Here is an 18,419-nt window from a genome sequence, read left to right on the forward strand (position 1 = left end):
GCACACTCAACAAGGAGCAACGCCACCTCAACGGTATGGGTGACCCAAGTGTCCATTATCGACATTTGCAGAGCGGTCATGTGGGCCTCCCCCACAGCGTTTATCCAAAACTACAAAATTGACACCTTTGCCTCAGTGAAGCCTCTTTCAGAAGAAGAATTTTACAAAAGGTTGCAGAGGTTCCGGACACACTGGACTCTTCTCACCGTGGGACACAATAGCTTGGGTATGTCCCATGCTTGGACTCTCTAAGCAGCGCACAGGAGAATGACTGTTGGCTTACCTGAACGGTCATTCTCTGGGCTCTGTGGGAGAGTCCAAAACCCGCCCGGGGTCTTCTGAAGTGTTCAAGACTATTGCCTATAAGTGACTGTAGAACGGTGATCCTGTACGGTTGCTGCTTCGTTTTTAAACTGATTTCAATGAGGCAAAGGGAGGCATAGTCAAGAAAAACTCACAGTCTTAGGGCAGATAGGCTGTGTTAACCCATGCTTGGACTCTCCCGCAGCACCCAGAGAACGACCGTTCATGTAAGCCAACAGTCTTTCAGCATCTTCCATTTAATGCTTTTCTCAGCTAATTGAGCACTATCTGTTGGTGTTTGATCTTTAGTGTTTCCTTGTTCTTTATCTTCATCCATTTCAGCATCCTCTTCCTCAGTTTGCTTTTGAGTCTGCAGATCATTCTTGATGTTACTCTTCTTTGTTGGTATACTCAGACCATTAGTTGCTTTCTCTTTGATTCCTATTAATTCTGCTGTAGTAAAAAATTTGTGGCTTAGAATTACACGTTGTTGGTCCATTAGCCTTTCTTCACTGATATCACAGTCCGTGTGGTTCACCTTCCAAATCTGATACATTCGTTTTTGTAATCCACGTTTTGTTGGCTCAGACTGATAATAAGCTTTCATAATAGAGATGTTTTCTTCCCTAGTCCAGATTTTTTGCTTTTTTGCTTTTTTTCCAGTAGTTTGTCAGCTCCATGCCCTGGTTGCCTAGGAGAGGCAGCTGAGCCCTGTAGCTCATTTTGCGCAGAATGCCCAGGAGCCATAGCATCCAATGGAACCCTTATTAATCCAGGCAACGGTTCAGCCGGCATAAATTTCATTTTTTTGTATTCACCATATTTGAATGGGTTGTGGAGCAAATTTTGTCTGGCCCTTCACCTGAGACCTGTCTGATATGGTTGTACCTGTTCAGCATATCCCTTAGGCAGTGACGTGCGGTGAGGTTTATGGTTGGTGAGGCAAGCGGGTAAAAGCCGCCCTGCCGCCCCAGCGCTATGTCCTACATAGAGGCGGGACGCCATGTCCGACATAGAGGCGGGACGCGGGGCGGCTTTTGCCTGCTTTCAAGAGGCAAAAGCCGCCCTGCCGCTAACTTTACTCCAGTCATGTAATGTGTTGATTGTGGTAAAACATTCAATTGCTGCTATTTTTACAATGGGTTAATGTTAACAGAAGTATCATCAGCTAAATAAGAAATGTGAGCTATACGTAGAAGAATCTATTCCAAAACACTTGAAGGAACTTCAACTGTTTGCTTAAACAAATTAACAAAAAATCATGTCTTCTTTGTGGGATATTGGAAAGATTCCTGACAGCAAGTTAATGTGTCTTAAAACTTCATGGCGACTTCCTCTTTTCCATATATCAAGTAGTGAAATAATCTTTCATTTGCCTAGGGATGAATAAGATGTATGAACATGTACTAAGGCAAAGGGGCTTCATTTTGTTATAAAGTATAAATCAAGGGACATACTGGTTTGGCTCAATCATCTAATCTATGATCGGTTTTTGGCTTAACCTATTATATGAACACAGCAATTGTGATCTATAAATCCATAGTTTAGAACTGATCATGATGTGTGAACAAGATGTGTTACATTAGTGTTCTGTCCCCCCCTTCACGGCTCTTAACAAATGGCAGACAATCTTAAAAGAAACTTTCTTTATCAGTTCTCAGTTCAAACTGGCTTCGAGCCCAAAAATAACATAAATACAAGTCTCCGACAAGAATGCAAAACAAAACTCTTACAAGCAATGCACTTCTTCCAAAGTCTAGACGAATCAGGATTACATGAAACACCCAAGCACTTATCCAAGTGTATCTTCCATAAATCATGATTAATAATCAAGCAATGTTGTACCAAACAAGGAACACACGAAGGAACGTTGACTCCAGCGACTAGGGCGTGGCAGCATCCGTCCTTTTATCTCCAAACTTGCCTCTAACCAGCCCCAGCTGCATAATGAATCTTGTATCCCAAAAAGACTCAGAGCAGACATCTGCTGAGTCACAACACATTAGTGTATTAGGCTAAGTAACTTCACATATTTTTTTCCATTTTTTTTATTCAAGGGATAAAATACAAACTCACAGAAAATAACCAAGAAGAGAACAAAACAAAACAGGACAAAATTGCTTGGGGGAGGGGGCATGATTTTGTTCCTTGATTTGGCAGATATGCCATCTCAGCAAAACGTTTCAGAATCCAATCCTTAAACCTAAATCATAGTTTGCCGGTTGCCTGAAGAAATATCATCTGTTACTGAGATGGATTAGAACTAGTTAAACGCCAAGCCTTCCTTGAAAGGTAGGGAAACCAAGTTTCTTAAGCGTTTTGAAGCAATATCATTTAAAGGTCTTACTTAACTCCAAGTGATCTTTTGCATATTGGGGAGGTAAGTAGGCTAAAAACAATTCAGCCTTTTATTTCCTATCAATTCTGGCACAAGGCGATGGTTTAACCCTCCCCCCCCCCCCACACACACAAACCCCAATAGCGTGGAGACTGAGGAAAATGAGAGCAGAGAATTGAGCTGCTCATTTTTCCGCAACCTGGCGGGGCAGAGGAAACGAGGCAAGGCGGCCCCAGGTGACAACCCTTTGGAGGCATCGCTTCTTGGGCAGAGCCCAGGTGCGTATGTAACAAAGCCTGTGGTAACGTGGTTGCCACTGCAGCGCCGGCTGCCTGGTAACCAGGTCCTGCTCCTTTAAGCCGCCGGAGGGTGGGACGGAGGCAAAGAAATCCTTTCCACACCAAACTCTGGCCAGTTCCTCCGGCGCTCCCACGGGTTGCTGGGTCCTGGAGCCGTCACCCTTTCCTTTTCCTCCTTTTGCGTGCTCATTCCCCATCCCATGCGGGCGGCGGAGGGGAAGGAGTCTCTGGTGGCTACAGCAGCAGCAGAAGCGGCGACGGCGGCTGGAGCGCAAATCCGGGCAGCGGGCTCTGGCTCTCCCTTCCCCGAGCATGTCCCGTTGCTGCTGGTGCCACTTTTGGCGAATTCGGCTGGGTGGCGGGGCTCTTGCCATTGCTGCTGCTGCTGCTGCTGCCGCCAGCACCACCACCACCGGAGAGCTTGCCATTCGGAGCCACACTCATGAGTATGGCCGGGCCCGGGGCGGTGGCATGCACTTTAAAGTCCCAGCGTACCTCCCAGCCATAAAGCAGGACGTGTTTCACTCTATGGTGGGACGCGGTGGCATGCACTTTAAAGTGCCAGCATGCCTTCCGGCCATTTAGTAGGACCTGCTGAATGACGGGAAGGCACGCCGGCACTTCAAAGTGCATGCCGCCGCGCCCCGCCATAGAACGAAACACATCCTGTTTTATGGCCGGGAGGTGCGCTGGCACCTTAAAGTGCATGCTGCCGCCCCGGCCATACAACGGGATCCGCTGTATCGCCGGAAATCAGCGTGTCCCGCTCGATGGCGAGGCGCGGCGGCATGGCTTTAAAAAATAAAAAATAAAGTGCCAGGCGCGCCAGCAGAGGCGGGTAAAACACACACACACACACACACACACACACACACACACACACACACACACACAAATTACTTATAATAAAACAAATTACAATTACTTACAAATAATTTTGAATTCCTCCCCCCTGCCCCCTCCCTCCGACCCACATACCTTTTCCAGCTGTGTCAAAGAATTTCAACTCTCCTCTTGTCTGCCACGATGAAAATGTAAAAAGAAAAAGGCAAGAGCTGCTCTAGCCAGGCTAGGATAGTTGCTGCTAGAGTCACCATGTGGATGGTGATGCTTAACTGTTTAAAAAAAAGCCTCTAAACAAAGTGCCCTCTGCAGGAGGAGGCGAGAGAACCAAGTGCCTCCTTTGCATAAGGAATTTTTCGCCTTTTAACCCTTGCTTAGCTCTGCTCAAGTAATCATAAAGCTAGAGTAAAGGAGGCCCGTTGTTCTCTCGCCTCCCCCTGCAGTTAAGCACTAACCAGAGTCATCCACTGTGACTCTGGCAGCAACTACCTCTGCCTTTTTCCTTTGCCCTTAGGATGATTAGAGCGTGCAAGCCCATCCACCACGACAAGGTAAAGCTCCTTGGAGGGGATTATATTATTATTATTATACAATTGTATCACAGCGGCCAGTTGTTTCACCGGATTTGGCATTGGTTACTAGTCGGGCCCAGGGGCCTAGGACGTCATAACGTATTTTCGTAATATGTGTGCAGATCCAAGCAGTGCAGCTTTTTGCATTTGACTGATGGTGATTTTGTCAATTTTTAACGGTTTTAAATGTAATTCCAGTGCTTTTGGAATAGCACCCAGTGTGCCGATCACCTCTGGAATAATCGTTGAATTTCGATTTTTAAGTCCTAGTATTTCGCGATTTTTTCATATTCCTTCTCGTCGACCCTGCTGTCACCTGGTATTGCGATGTCTATGATTGTAACCTTATTTTTCTCAACCAGTGTGATGTCTGGTGTATTATGCGCCAGTATTTTGTCCGTTTGTATACGAAAATCCCATTAGATCTTGACCATCTGATTTTCGGTGACTTTTTCAGGCTTATGTTCCCACCAGTCAAGCTTATGTTCCCACCAGTTGTTGTTGTTGTTGTTAATTGTCGAATGACCTGGTCTGAACCTTGCCTGCTTTGAGGCTAGGATGTTTTTGGAAAGCTTAGAATCAGAAAGTTTATAATATGAAAACTGATCTTTAAGCTACTGATTGCAGATGAGAGGCTGGTAGGATGATAGTTTATAGGATAAGACTGATCTCCTGTTTTGTCCATGGGAAGAAAGATGGAATTAAGCCGAATTTTGGGATCTGGAAAGAGTTATTTCTGGAGATGAAGAGAGGAGCTAGCAGAGGTGGGGTTGGATTTTGGAAATTCTAGTATAATTGTTTTTGCTGAGAGATTTGCCCTTTTTCCAATTGAAAAATTTATTTTGGATGTTTTATACATGAGATGGGTCCATTGAGGAAGGGTAGCAAAACTGAATGAGCCAAGGTGGGGCAGTGGTTAAATGCAGCACTGCAGGCTACTGCTAGATCAGCAGGTCAGCGGTTCAAATCTCACTGGCTCAGGGTTGACTCAGCCTTCCATCCTTCCGAGGTGGGTAAAATGAGGACCCAGATTGTTGGGGGCAATATGCTGACTCTCTGTAAACCGCTTAGAGAGGCCTGAAAGGCCTATGAAGCGGTATATAAGTCTACTGCTATTGAATGATCCCCACCCAGAGATGTCTTGAATAAATGGCTGAAATGTCCATCCCAAGAATCAGCAGAGATTAAATTATTGTTGTCAGGTGAGTTATAGCTAGCTGAAGATCAGAAATTGAGGTGCCAGAATAGGCAGTAATTTTTTTTTGTTTAGCTTTTGTTTTCTTTGTTTAGTCTTTATTGCATAATTTTTTTCTTCTGCATAAACCTCCTGAAGCTCTTTTTTTTAATATAGATTTTTCAGGGTTTGATATATTTGAGCATTTCTATCCACGATAATTCACAGGGTCTTCCCTGGTAAACCAGGGTTTTGGTCAGATTGATACAACCTGTAGAGGAGAAAGGCCACATTGAAAAGCATGCGGTCCCAGAGGAAGCCCTGCTGCGTGGATCAGCTGTTTGGTGGTTAGTAGAGCAGCTGGAGCTGGTGTGTGTGTGAGAGAGAGGGGGGGGGGAGGGAGGGAGGATTGGAGACACTTGGCAGCCTACTTTCAGAATTACAACGGCAGTGGGGGTGAATTTATTTTCTTACATTTATTTTACTTAGGTATCAAATTTTGAAACAGCTGATCTCTCCCACAGAGGGACTCTGGATAGTGTGCAAATAAAATATTAAGACATTAAAAGCCAGTATGCAAAATTTAAAAAGAGGCAAGGTTGATTATAATTCAGTTAATTGGAGGCTGGGGTGGGTGGGATGGAGGGAGGCTTTCAGGGTGCTAATCAGCTCCACCTCTGTCTGCTCCTCTGTGCTCCCCAAGCAGGAGAGGAAAGGCATGTTTTCAAACCTTTCCAAAAGGGGTCCCACCTCGTCTCTGGGGAGAGAGTGTTCCACAGGGTGGGGCAACGGCAAAGGAGGCTCTCTTTCTGGACCCCACCACTCAGAATTCTTCAACTGACCATCCACACCATATCCTCCCGCCCTGGGTGGGATGGGCCAGGAAATTGGGCTGAAGGTGGTTCCAGAGATACAGTAGCCTGGCCTCTGCCATCTGGGCCTTTAAATCATAGCCAACACCTGGCATTGGATCCAGAACAAAATGGCGCCCAGTGGAGCCAGTGCAGTGACGTTGTTACATACTTTGCTCTTTGGGTGCCCAAGATTGCACGTGTGGCCGCATTTAGTACCAACTGCTTCTGGGGATTATTACTTTTCCAGAAGCATTACTGGCTGCATGAGGCTGCTTGCCAAGCTGCCTGTTGCTCCTGGGCCTCACTTTGGTTTGAAAGATGAGGAAAATGGGTTTGCTCAGGTTTTCAATGTTTCTGAGCAGAAGTGATAATTTGATGGAACATGGCAATTATTTTACCAACTGTTGCCATTAATTTGCATGTTGGTATTAATTGCTTCACCTTTGAAGATTTGTAGAGAGACATCTCATCTCAGCTTCTTATCTCAAAGGCTTTCTCCTAATTGTTCGCTGATATTTTACGCTGACCAGTGTGGTTCAGCGTTGGAGAAACAGCAAACCTCACCAGCCCCCCCCCCCCCCCCCCGCGAGGGAGGGATGCTGGTGATTTATTTTGAAGAGAGAGTTGGAATGATGTCAGCGTTCCAAATACCATGTAGAATTAAATCAGAGTTGAAGGCAAAACTATGATTAAAGTTCCAATTTAATAAAACAGGCATGTTGGCATCGTGCTGTGGGATCCCAACTCTGGAAGTTACATCAGAATCCCACCCAGTTAAAAGTTCATGATCTTGTCCCCACACCCACAGTCCATCACATGGTCCAATCTCCTTCTTCCACGCTGGCGTCCATGCTCAGCTTCTTCCAGTCAGGTGTACTAGTGTGGAGACAAAGGATGACCTTGCTTCTAGTAAAGAATGAAAAACAATACATTCCAAAATCCTTCTCCTTCTATCCCCCCCTCCCATTGACTATACTTAAAGAACCAGCATAATGAAATAAGAGAAAGTGTGGCAGGCCAAAATTCTAAAAGGAATATAAATGCAGGCCTGACACTGATTGCGCCAGCTTTTAGAGGGTGAGCAATAACTACCTGGACTGTCTCACAAACCTGCCCAAAAACAGACAAATGGTATACCTGTGCAGTGGCCACCGTCCCTCCCTAATTCACTGAAGGGATAAGGAGGAGAAGCGGGAGCCACCATCAGACTTGGAAGGCTTTGGTCATAGAGCCAACCTTGGTCAAAGGAGCTTTAACCTGTGGAGTTGATTTTCTAGTCTGCTCGACCCAAAGGGGGAGAGGAGGTTCCTGACCTCTGACCTGAAATGCTACACTGCAGAATCCAGGCCCTGGGGGCTTAAGAAAAATAATAAATCTAGAGATTCCCAGGTTGTTCCAATGGCTTGAATAATGTTTTATTTTATTGTTAATTAATTACTGTTTTTACTGTATGATGCCCAGAGTCACATCTGTGAAATGGGAGGTTGTATAAATTTGATCAATGGAGCTGTGTTAATTGTAGCCAAATGAAGGTTTGTTCTTTACTTCTGGACTGTGATCATGTTTAATGTAACAAAATTAACGTTTTATATTAACTGCAAGCCTAAAGAGAAGACGGATTTTTAGAATTAGTTGGGAGAATAACTGGAGGCTGTACTTTGTACATTAAATGAGTCTGAAAGTCAAACCCTGTAAAGTTTGTTTTGTAAACAAGTTTAATCACTGGTGAAGTCAGTTCTGCATCTTTCACAAATGTCTCTTTTTTCTCTACTCTCTCGAGTTGAAGTGAATTCTGTTTTATGGCTTCTGCTCCAGCTGGAGCAAGCTAGCAGTCAGCTTCCGCAGAATTCCTTCCCAGAAGACTAAACTCCAGAATGAAAGTATTCTAAGAAATTATGTTCTTGAGATTTAGCTTTATTTGTAAAATAAAGGAATGCTGTTTACTTCTGTCTTGCGACCGGTGCTTCCGTCTCTAGCCTGCCTAAGTCCTCTTGCCCTGGACTTGGTTGCCTCCTTACGTTGTGGCTCTTGCAGAGTTTCTAGAGATTTCATTGCTGCCTGAAAAGGTCAGATTGATAAAGAGGATCCAAGGAGAAACTAAATTGCTCTTGACCTAAGCTTGAATAAAACAAGGCCCCAAATGATGGCCCCCGCTCTTCCTCTCTGCTAGTTAGATATCTTCAGTGGGAATAAAGAGAGAACTCCCCCCTGCCTAGTGTAGCCTTTGGGTGCTGTTGCTGTGTGGTGGGAGGCCTCAGGGCCCTTGGCAAGCAAGAGCAGCAACTCTAAGCCTCTCTTTCCTGTTCCAGCTAGTGAGCATCGGATCATCCTACAATTATGGGAACGAGGACCAGGCAGAATTCCTCTGCGTTGTCTCCAAGGAGCTGCACAACACGCCCTATGGCACAGCCAGCGAGCCCAGTGAGAAAGCAAAGGTGAGTTGTCTTGAGAAGAGGAGCGCCTAAAAGCTCAGCGCATGGCTTTGTGCTTGTCAGGGGTCAGGGCAGGGGTCAGGTGCCCAGGCAGCTGGTCTTTTCGGACAACAAACACACCAGTGAATAAGAATTGTTCAGTTTTATTATTAACCCGAGCAAACAGATTTAAAAGCCCAACATATAAAACGTACATGCTAAACAAGATGACACCCAAATCTCTGATAAGGAGCTCCTTAACAACAACCGCAGAGATTCCCCCCCCCCCCCCAAGGCTACCCAACTTGCACCGCCCTCTGTGTAGGATTCTGGGTGGAAGCTCCCAGTTCAAAGGACAGGCAGAGGTTTCTATGAAAGCCGGGCGCTGCCTCTGCAGTCCTGAGGCAGCAGGATGTGACCTTGACCGGGAGGCACCTGACTGGGATGGAGCCAAAAATCTGAGTCTTTCACAGATGAAAAAAACTGCAGCAATATGACAGTTCCCCCCCAAACTATTTTCAGCAGGCAACAATGAAAAACAATCAGGTTAGCTCAGAATGAGCCTTAACGTTTTTCTTAATATGAAGGAGAAATCAAAATGTGCCAGTCAACTCAAAATACAATGGTATCCCACTGTATTACTACCCTTCAATGTGAATGGGATTCCTTGTAAGAAAGCAGCCTTGCTTCTGCCCACGGCTGGAGCCCTTGTCCCCATTGAGGTTTCAGATTCTGGCCTGAGTTCTAAACCCCCACCCCCACCCCCATCCCACTACAGAAGAATTCTGTTTGCATCCCATGGCTAATTCCTTGGGGGCGGGGTAGTTGATTGCTAGGCTGAACAGGGGGAGTAAATGTTGGTTTAATTAGCGAAGTTTCAATGTCTAGACAATGCCCTTGGCATTTAAGGCCAAATTGGCCTGAAGGAGAATGGAAGAATCTTCAGAAGATGAATGGGCATCTGCTTGTGGCACATAGATCTGGCCTCCTCCTCTGCCAAAGGCCACAGGAGGGCTGCCATCAGGAATAACAGCCACTCTAGTTAAGAGGACCAGAGGGTGCAGGTGGCTCTCCATCCTCAGGTGAGGCAGAACTGGGCAGATCACGGGGGCTAAGGATTCAGCTATTTTAAGATTGCAGACTAGATTTTAAGGGTATTTTACTTGCTTTTTATTACCATGGCAGCCATAGTTTTACTTTGTGCATCAACATGAAATGACTAAGCCATCTTCTAATTCTTCTGGAATAAACTTTAATAAAAAGAGACTGATGGTGAGAGCTGGAGAAGGAGAAAAATGAGTTTATATGAGCATTTTAGACAGAAACTATAGAACTAGAAACTCCAGTGAAAAATCAAAAGCGATCTGATTGAAACAGGAGATCGCACAGTCCTAGTTCTTAAAAAATGTGATTGGAAAATCTGGGGCTTTGCAGTACCTTAGAGTTCTGTCAGTCCTAACCTTGCAAACCAGCAACCTTGACTGCTGGTTTTTCTAAGAATGTGACAGAAGTATTGCGAAAAGAACTAGTTTGGCTATTTGATTTCTCAGATTGTGATACTTGCCAAGCCAAAATCCAGCAAGGTGTCTCCATATTCCGTTGAGGTCATTCAAGGATATGTTGCATTATTTGCCATTATTGTCCATGTTCTGCCATCTTTGAGGAGCTGTAAGAAGCAACTTCACTGCACCTGCTTTTCTTTTGCCTTTTAATAAAATTTGTTAGCATACAAAGATGCTCCCAGGCTCCTCCTATTTTGGACTTTCCTCCTATAATGCTAGATTAAGTGTGAAGGCAGAGGTCAAAGTGCCACTTACTGCTTCCCATCCCCCTCTCACAGTGTTGCCTCTTGTTTTTGTATTTCTACATCCCTTAACTCCCAATACTGGGTAAAAGCGGATTGACGTATCATTCTTCCCATTGTGGAATAGTGCCAGGGCCAGGGACTCAGGTTCCAGACGGACAGGGACAAAACATTTTAGTGCAGGGTTTCTCAGACACTTTCCCTCCAGTAGGGCTGATGGTCAGACTGCTTTGGGATAAAGATGATTAAAACAAGCTTTGTGTCACAAAGCGCCTCCAGTCATCTTGTAAGCGACATCTTTCCTGGCAGAAGGTGGTGGGGTTCCTGGGTCTTGGTGGCAGGAACTGCACAAACTCTTCATGGCTGAGATATTTATGCTTGGTGACTAAAGTTTGCTGACTTTGTGTTGGTCGGAGGCATGGGTTTTCTTTTTCTAATATAGAATAAAGAATAAAGAAGAATAAAGTAAACAATATTTAGTATACAAATCCACTTGGAAGATTTTGTCAAATCTAATTTCTCACTGTAATCCCACCCCAGATTTTGCAGGAACGAGGTTCGAGAATGTAATTGAATCACAGTATTGAATGCAGAAGATTCTTTTATTTGCATCACCACACGAAGAGGCTTGGTGCCAAGTGGGAGTCTCTTGTGCAGACAAGATGGATTTGTAACCTTTGAAAATGTTGTGGCCGGAGCAGGCCTGCTTGCCTGCATCATTCTGACCTCCACAGAAGGACTCGGCTCTCCTCTTCACTTCCGCCTTGTAGAGCTGCAGCACTTTCTCCAGTGCCGGCCAGAGGAAGTTGTGCTGGTTTGTGGGGAGCTATGGGGGGGGGGGGGTTAGTTCCTGCAGGTGGTCCAAGGACAACTTATTGGTGCTACTCCAGTCCGTATACAGGCCTCTGTTACTAGCAGCCTCTGTGGACTTCTCCTACACATTCCTTTGCAGTTCTCATGTCAGAATGTTTTAGGGAATAAGTATTCCTCTGTCAGGATACACAAAATATGCGTTTCTCTCCTCCCTGATTCCTTTCCCCTCTTCCCCTTGCTTCCTTTATTATCCAAAGGGGAGAAATCTCTTTTTGCCTGCATTTCTAGAGTTGGCCTTCAGATTGCTTGATCTTACCAATGTCAGTTTGACTACACTTAAGGATTGAAGACCAGTTTTGTTTACAAATGATACGACATCTTGCCTTTCAAATGCATGGCTGCTGCCCACCATGTTTTTTGAAAATTTCTGCAAATATTGATAGTGGCAAAGCTGAAGTTAGGCCTCATATTTTAGCCTTAATGGCTGCTCAGTCCAGAGGGTCGGGAAGGAAGGTCTGGGTGCCTGAAAGCATAGAATTTATGCAGCAGAAAGTAAGAACTCTTCTGATTCTTAAACAGATGTTTACAGTTATTTCTATATTCTTATCTATGCAGTTCTTTCTAATGTTTTGGCAAATACTGCCAAAATGAACCATAGTTTCATTAAGAGAAGCTTCTAGTAAATGTGAAAAAACACAACTGGATCTTTTTAGAGCACTGTGTTGAAATGGAACCCTTGACAAGCCTTTCAGAATAGCTTGAAGAGGAATCTACTTCAGACTTCTCTTTCTTCTTTAGAGAAGACTCCCTGCTTGTTTGAGACTTTAAAGCATCCAACCCATAATTTAAACTTCTATTAAACAACTTATGTAATACTTGTTTTATAATTCACACGCGCTGTCTCAAATATACCTTGTCTGCCTGCTTTTGGTAAAATCTTTGGGCCCAAAAGAATGGGCAAGTTGGCTACATCTTCTAGCCTCCTGTTTGGAGATGACATTAAACAGCACGGAAGATTGCAAGGCCTTCTCAGTACTTTTTAAAGATGCTGAATTGATTAAAATGGAATTACATAGGACAACTGTACATACACCCGGGCCCTTTTTACATCTTTTCATATCTATCGCCAATTTTCCCCCTGAAAGAGGTATTGCTTTGAGAGGAACTGAGAAACAGGTTTGTGTATAGGGCCATGCCTCTTGGAAAAGTTGCCACTGAACTGACCTTGGCTTTGTGGAACATTCTAGAAGAGAAGTAGAATGGCTTGAAAGACTAACGGCATACCTTCTCTAAAAGATGGTGCTTAGAATCCTACTTGCCCAGCCTCTTTTTAAACCCCTTAAAGTTATTAGTAATTAGCCAGCTCATTATCATTCCATGCCAGCCTGAAAGGGGACAGGAGCCAAGCTCAGGATGGGGCAGTGGAGCCCCTCCTCCCCCCTCTGTTGTATCCCCTTCAGCACGAGCTCAAGGGTTGGCTTTGGAATGAGTGAGGTTCCTACCTCCCACCCCGTCCTTGCCATTTCTGAAGATTGCCTTGCAAGAGCAGGGAGGGGAAGGGAATATTGACTGACATTGACTCACTTTTGAAGAGTGGCAGTTCAGAAACGTACAACATTAGGGCTATTCTTATGGAGGATTTTAAATCTTCCTTTGTGCTCATTTTGGTGTTATTTCTTGCTGAGTTGGGGAGGGGGTGGGAGTAGTATGTGAACAATATAACATCAGATTTTAAAGTTTATATCTTGGAAATTATATCATCAAATTAACCTAAAAAGCATGGAATTTTTCTTTGTATTTTTCAAGACTATGTAATGTTATAGGGCATGACACTTAGCTTCCTGGAAAAAAAAGTTTAAAATAATCCATTAACTATTGATTATCACTCTTTTATGGTAGTCTCTTTCCACATGTTGTCTTCCTCATTTCAACAAACACTGTTATAGAAAGTTGATGGGTCTTACCAAGGGAATTGGGTAATTTTAATAACTTAAATTGACACTTGTCTTTGAAGGTTTCTGCACCTATTCTGTATTTTGAATGATAAACATGGGTGTTAGCAAACCTGTTCTTCTTTTCAGTTCTTTTGTCTAACTTTTGCATTCATTTTATTTATTTTTTACAGTGAAGGTTAAATCCTTTTTTATATGCTTTAATATTGTGTAGTGTGACCCCATAAAACTGATATAACACATAAGACAATGATGATGCTCAATAAAAGAACAAAAACCGCAGAAGAGGGAGTTGTCTGAAGGTCATAGGCTTCTTTTCCCTAACAGGGAAGTGCAAGTTCTTTTCAGTTTTAGTAATTTACTCCGGAAATGGGACCTCCCTATTTTGACTGGATTTTAGCCTACAGAGCCCTGCATTTTGAGACTTGAATGTTGCAAAAAACATTATTTGCATCTACTGTGGAATTGGTAGAAAATTCTCAGCTACAAGTTCTCTGCTTACCAGGAGGCCATAGTTCCTTAACAAGTGGAACCCCATAGAGATCAAGCCTTTGGGATCAGTTCTATTGACACTTTCCCAGGGGTTCTCAAGCAGAATCTTGGCTGGTTCTTTTCCCTAAGAAACCCTCTCATTCCAAATATCATGGACTGCTTCAGGGCCCAGATGTTCTAAATTCCAGCTGCCATGGCTCACACTAATGAACCACTGGGAGGGAATTTGCTGCAAGCTTGCTGAAAAAGTTCTAGCTGTCTAATTTCTTTTCTTTTTTAAAAATTCTTGAACATTTTCAAATTAAGTCTTAAAATAAAAGGCCACTCAGAAGCCTGAAAAGAATCCAGACCAAGAGTTTTATTCTATCCTCAGGCAGAAAGTCCCGATACATTTGGTATGTTATCTTGTCAAGAAGAGAAGATTTGAAAGGGCAGTTCAATGCTGGAAAAAGCTGCAGACGCAACTAGGTAAAGCATCTTGCAGTACATTTCAGGGTAACACGTCACACCTTCCTCAATGGGCTGGGTAAAAGGAAAGGAAAACAAGTAGAAGCCAAAGAATTCTGAGTTTTTTATGAATTAGAATAGAATTTGGAAAGCAACAGTTTCGTGAAATACAGGACTAGTCACAGTGGGTATTATACCTCTCAGTATATAAACAAGTGGAAGTCGTCTTCTCAAACTTGGCAAAAGCATCCTTTAGTCACAAAATGGGACAACTCAGACATTTGTTAACGTCACCCATTGTTCTTCCAAATAGCAAAGTGCCTGGAATGAATACTTATTACTCTTTACATCAATTCACTGCCCTGCATATTCTAAACCAAACTGTTAACTATCTCAGTTGGTTAATACCAAACTTCAACATTCGGAAGACATAGTTGTTGGGGTACCACTTTGGTTAGTGGTGGTTGGAGGCAAGTCAAGCTACAGGTGAAACTTGAAAAATTAGAATATGTGCAAAAGTTCATTTATTTCAGTAATGCAACTTAAAAGGTGAAACTAATATATGAGATACTCATTGCATGCAAAGCAAGATAGTTCAAGCCATGATTTGTCATAATTGTAATGATTATGGTTTACAGCTCATGAAAACCCCAAATCCACAATCTCAGAAAATTTGAATATTACGTGCAATCAATAAAACAAGGATTGTACAAAGAACAATATCAGACCTTTGAAACGTATAACCATGCATATGTACTCAGTACTTGGTTTGGGGCCCTTTTGCAGCAATTACTGCCTCAGTGTGGCGTGGCATGGAAGCTATCAGCCTGTGGCACTGCTGAGGTGTTATGGAAGAGCAGAATGCTTCAATAGCGGCCTTTAGCTCTTCTGCATTGTTCAGTCTCATGTCTCATCTTTCTCTTGGCAATGCCCATAGATTCTCTATGGGGTTCAGGTCAGGAGAGTTTGCTGGACAATCAAGCACAGTAATCCCACGGTCATTGAACCAGGTTTTGGTGCTTTTGGCAGTGTGGGAAGGTGCCAAGTCCTGCTGGAAAATGAAGTCAGCATCCCCATAAAGCTCGTCTGGAAGGAAGCATGAAGTGCTCCAAAATCTCCTGGTAGACAGCTACGTTGACCCTGGACTTAATGAAGCACAGTGGACCAACACCAGCAGCTGACATGGCTCCCCAAATCAACACAGACTGGAAACTTCACACTGGACTTCAAGCATCTTGCAGTGAGTGCCTCTCCATTCTTCCTCCATACTCTGGGTCCTTGGTTTCCAAATGAGATGCAAACATTGCTCTCATCAGAAAAGAGGACTTTGGACCATTGAGCAACAGACCAGGTCTGTTTTTAGGCCAGGTAAGACGCTTCTGACGTTGTTTGCTGTTCAGGAGCGGCTTGACAAGAGGAATACGATATTTGAAGCCCATGTCCAGGATCCGTCTGTGTGTGGTAGCTCTTGATGCACTGACTCCAGCCTCAGTCCACTCCTTGCAAAAGTCCCCAACACTTTTGAATGGCTTTTTCCTGACAATCCTCTCCAGCCTGGGGTCATCCCTGCTGCTTGTGCACCTTTTTCTTCCACTTTTCCCTTCCACATAACTTTCTATTAATGTGCTTTGATACAGCACTTTGGGAACATCCAACTTATTTTGCAATTACCTTTTGAGGCTTTCCCTCCTTATGGAGGGTGTCAATGATGGTTTTCTGCACAACTGTCAGGTCAGCAGGCTTTCCCATGATTGTGATCCCTACTGAAGCAGACTCAGAGACCATTTAAAGGCTCAGGAACCCTTTGCAGGTGTTATGGCTTAATTAGCTGATTAGAGTGGGACACTTTGAGCCTAGAATATTGCACCTTTTCACAATATTCTAATTTTCTGAGATTGTGGATTTGGGGTTTTCATGAGCTGTAAGCCATAATCATCACAATTATGACAAATCACGGCTTGAACCATCTTGCTTTGCATGTAATGAGTCTCTCATATTAGTTTCACCTTTTAAGTTGCGTAACTGAAATAAATGAACTTTTGCACATATTCTAATTTTTCGAGTTTCACCTGTAGAATCCTTTTTTCTTCAGCTTAGCTTTGCTCACCCAACAGTGGTGACCCATCCATCCTGAATGCCAAAGCCTATTATAAACTTTAATCCTGAAGGATCATTGTTGAGATGTCAACTCGTGTGTGTTACATGGGGCACCAGGCCCAAGATTCACCAAGAACAAGACAGAACTACACTCTTACTGGGGTATAAGAATGGCAAGTGATTTTAGAGTACTTGTGACCCACTTCAAAAAACCAGATGGTGTCTTATTAAATAAGAGCAACCTGAATGGGTCTATTCAGGAATGCTGTTTTCTGTGGGATAGGAGGAAAAGATTTCCTTTTCTCTGTGATGGAGCAACAGAAAAGGCAATTTGCTTAAATTAAACCATTTTCTGGGTTGACAAAATGAAGCTAAGCACTTTGCTTCACACATAACGTGCTAAACTTCAAAAGCTTTTAATCAAGGTTAAAAGTCACATAATTCTATGAGTGCAGATGTAGTGGCTAAGTCTTTGGCCTGGTAATACATGTTAAAACTCAGTCATCCTTCATGGAATAATACTCAATCTTGTTTACATGATCTTTATAAACAGGATGATATCCATTCCATCCTGCTGATGGCAGGGATCAATTTGGGGATCTTTTGCATGCAAAGATGATATAGAGGCAGTCCTCAACTTACAAAAATGTGTTTAGTGACAGTTTGAAGTTACAACAGCACTGCAAAAAGTGACATGACCATGTTTTCAGTTACGACCATTGCAGCATCCCCATGGTCACATGATCAAAATTTGGACGCTCATGACTGCAGTGTCCCAGGGTCATGAGATCACCTTTTATGACCATCTGATAAGCAGAGTTAATGGGGAAACGAGTTACTTAACAAATGTGTTACTAACTTAACTGGTGTTTAACTTAAGTCTGGCAAAAAGGTTCTAAATGGGGCAAAACAACTTTCTCAGTTAGCAAAAAAAATGTTATCAATTGAGGTAGCAAGTCAAATACTACCTATATTGCCTATGAACTCTGGCCAACTCTCAATGGTGGTTTGTTAGACCCAAATATGGATAAAAAATACTTCAGGCTGCATTTTGTGGTTCCTGAAACCAGCATAGCTGCTACCAGACAGTCTGCTGCTCTCCTTACTCTCCTGTTTCACTTTCCTTGCAAGGATTCTGGCCAATTCATCTAGAGTAGCCGCTGTCCTATTTCTGAGCAAAGTAACGTTTGGCGTAAGTCAGTTTGTTGACCAAGAGCATAAACAAAGTTTCACAACTACTTGGTCATCGAATGGCTTGACTGCTGTAATGCAGCGTCTGGGGCTGTCCTTGAAGACCGTCTAGAAGCTTCACCTGGTGCCAAAGGCCACAACGGCGCTTAAGGAGCTGGGCTGGTCAGGGCTGCAACTCGAGGGGAAAGGCCCACCCTGCCCAGAGCCTTGGTTTACTCGCCTCTCCTGACAGGGATCTGGCCAATTCAATCCTGCACGTTAATGCCGTCTGGCCGTCCTGTCCCTCCCCCCAAAAGCGCACCTGCCGCCTGGAGATCCCGATGGCCCGCCTGCCTTGTTCAAGTCTCTTGCCCCGGGCCGTCGGAGAGCGAGAGCTCTTCCTTCCACCCGACTTGCCGTTCGAATAGAGTAACGGAGTCGGAAGGGGCCTTGTGGGTCATCTAGTCCAACCCCCTTCTCACGCAGGAGACCCCGCACCGTCCTTGCCCTCCTTTATCCTTTAATCCTGGGATTAAAGCCGGCAACTCCCCTTCCCCCCCCCCCGGCTTCAGCCACCGATTCGTGTCCCAAAATCGCCGCCGCGGAGCCCCCACCCGGCCCTCCCCCTGCCCACGAGCGGCTACTGAGCGCCGATCGGGGCGGCCGCAGCGTGACGGGACGGAGACGCCGCCGCGGAGCTGGTACCGCCCCTTCCAACCTCCCGCCCCTTCCAACCTCCCGCCCGCTGGCCGCTCTCTGCCGGAGCGAGGGGCGTGGCCTCGGAGCGTCCCGCGCTGCGGGGTTCGGCTTCGCGCTCTCGGCGCAGGCGCTGTGGCGCAGACGGGTCGCG

General features: G+C 44.5%; 1 protein-coding gene across 1 annotated transcript in view; it reads left to right on the forward strand.

Annotated features, from left to right (window-relative positions):
* KCTD5 (potassium channel tetramerization domain containing 5) overlaps positions 1-13,650 on the forward strand; it is a 35,555-nt gene extending 21,905 nt beyond the window's left edge. The window contains exons 5-6 of the mRNA XM_014072128.2: positions 8,693-8,818; positions 11,139-13,650. Of these exons, the coding sequence (XP_013927603.1) occupies positions 8,693-8,818; positions 11,139-11,168 (156 nt within the window). The 3' untranslated portion in view covers positions 11,169-13,650. The remainder of the gene's footprint in view (positions 1-8,692; positions 8,819-11,138) is intronic.
* Positions 13,651-18,419: the final 4,769 nt, after the last annotated feature.

This window comes from Thamnophis sirtalis, unplaced genomic scaffold, assembly GCF_051295495.1.
Source record: "Thamnophis sirtalis isolate CommonGarterSnake01/CBP01778 unplaced genomic scaffold, rThaSir2_p1.2 scaffold_14, whole genome shotgun sequence".
In the NCBI taxonomy this organism is placed as follows: domain Eukaryota; kingdom Metazoa; phylum Chordata; class Lepidosauria; order Squamata; family Natricidae; genus Thamnophis; species Thamnophis sirtalis.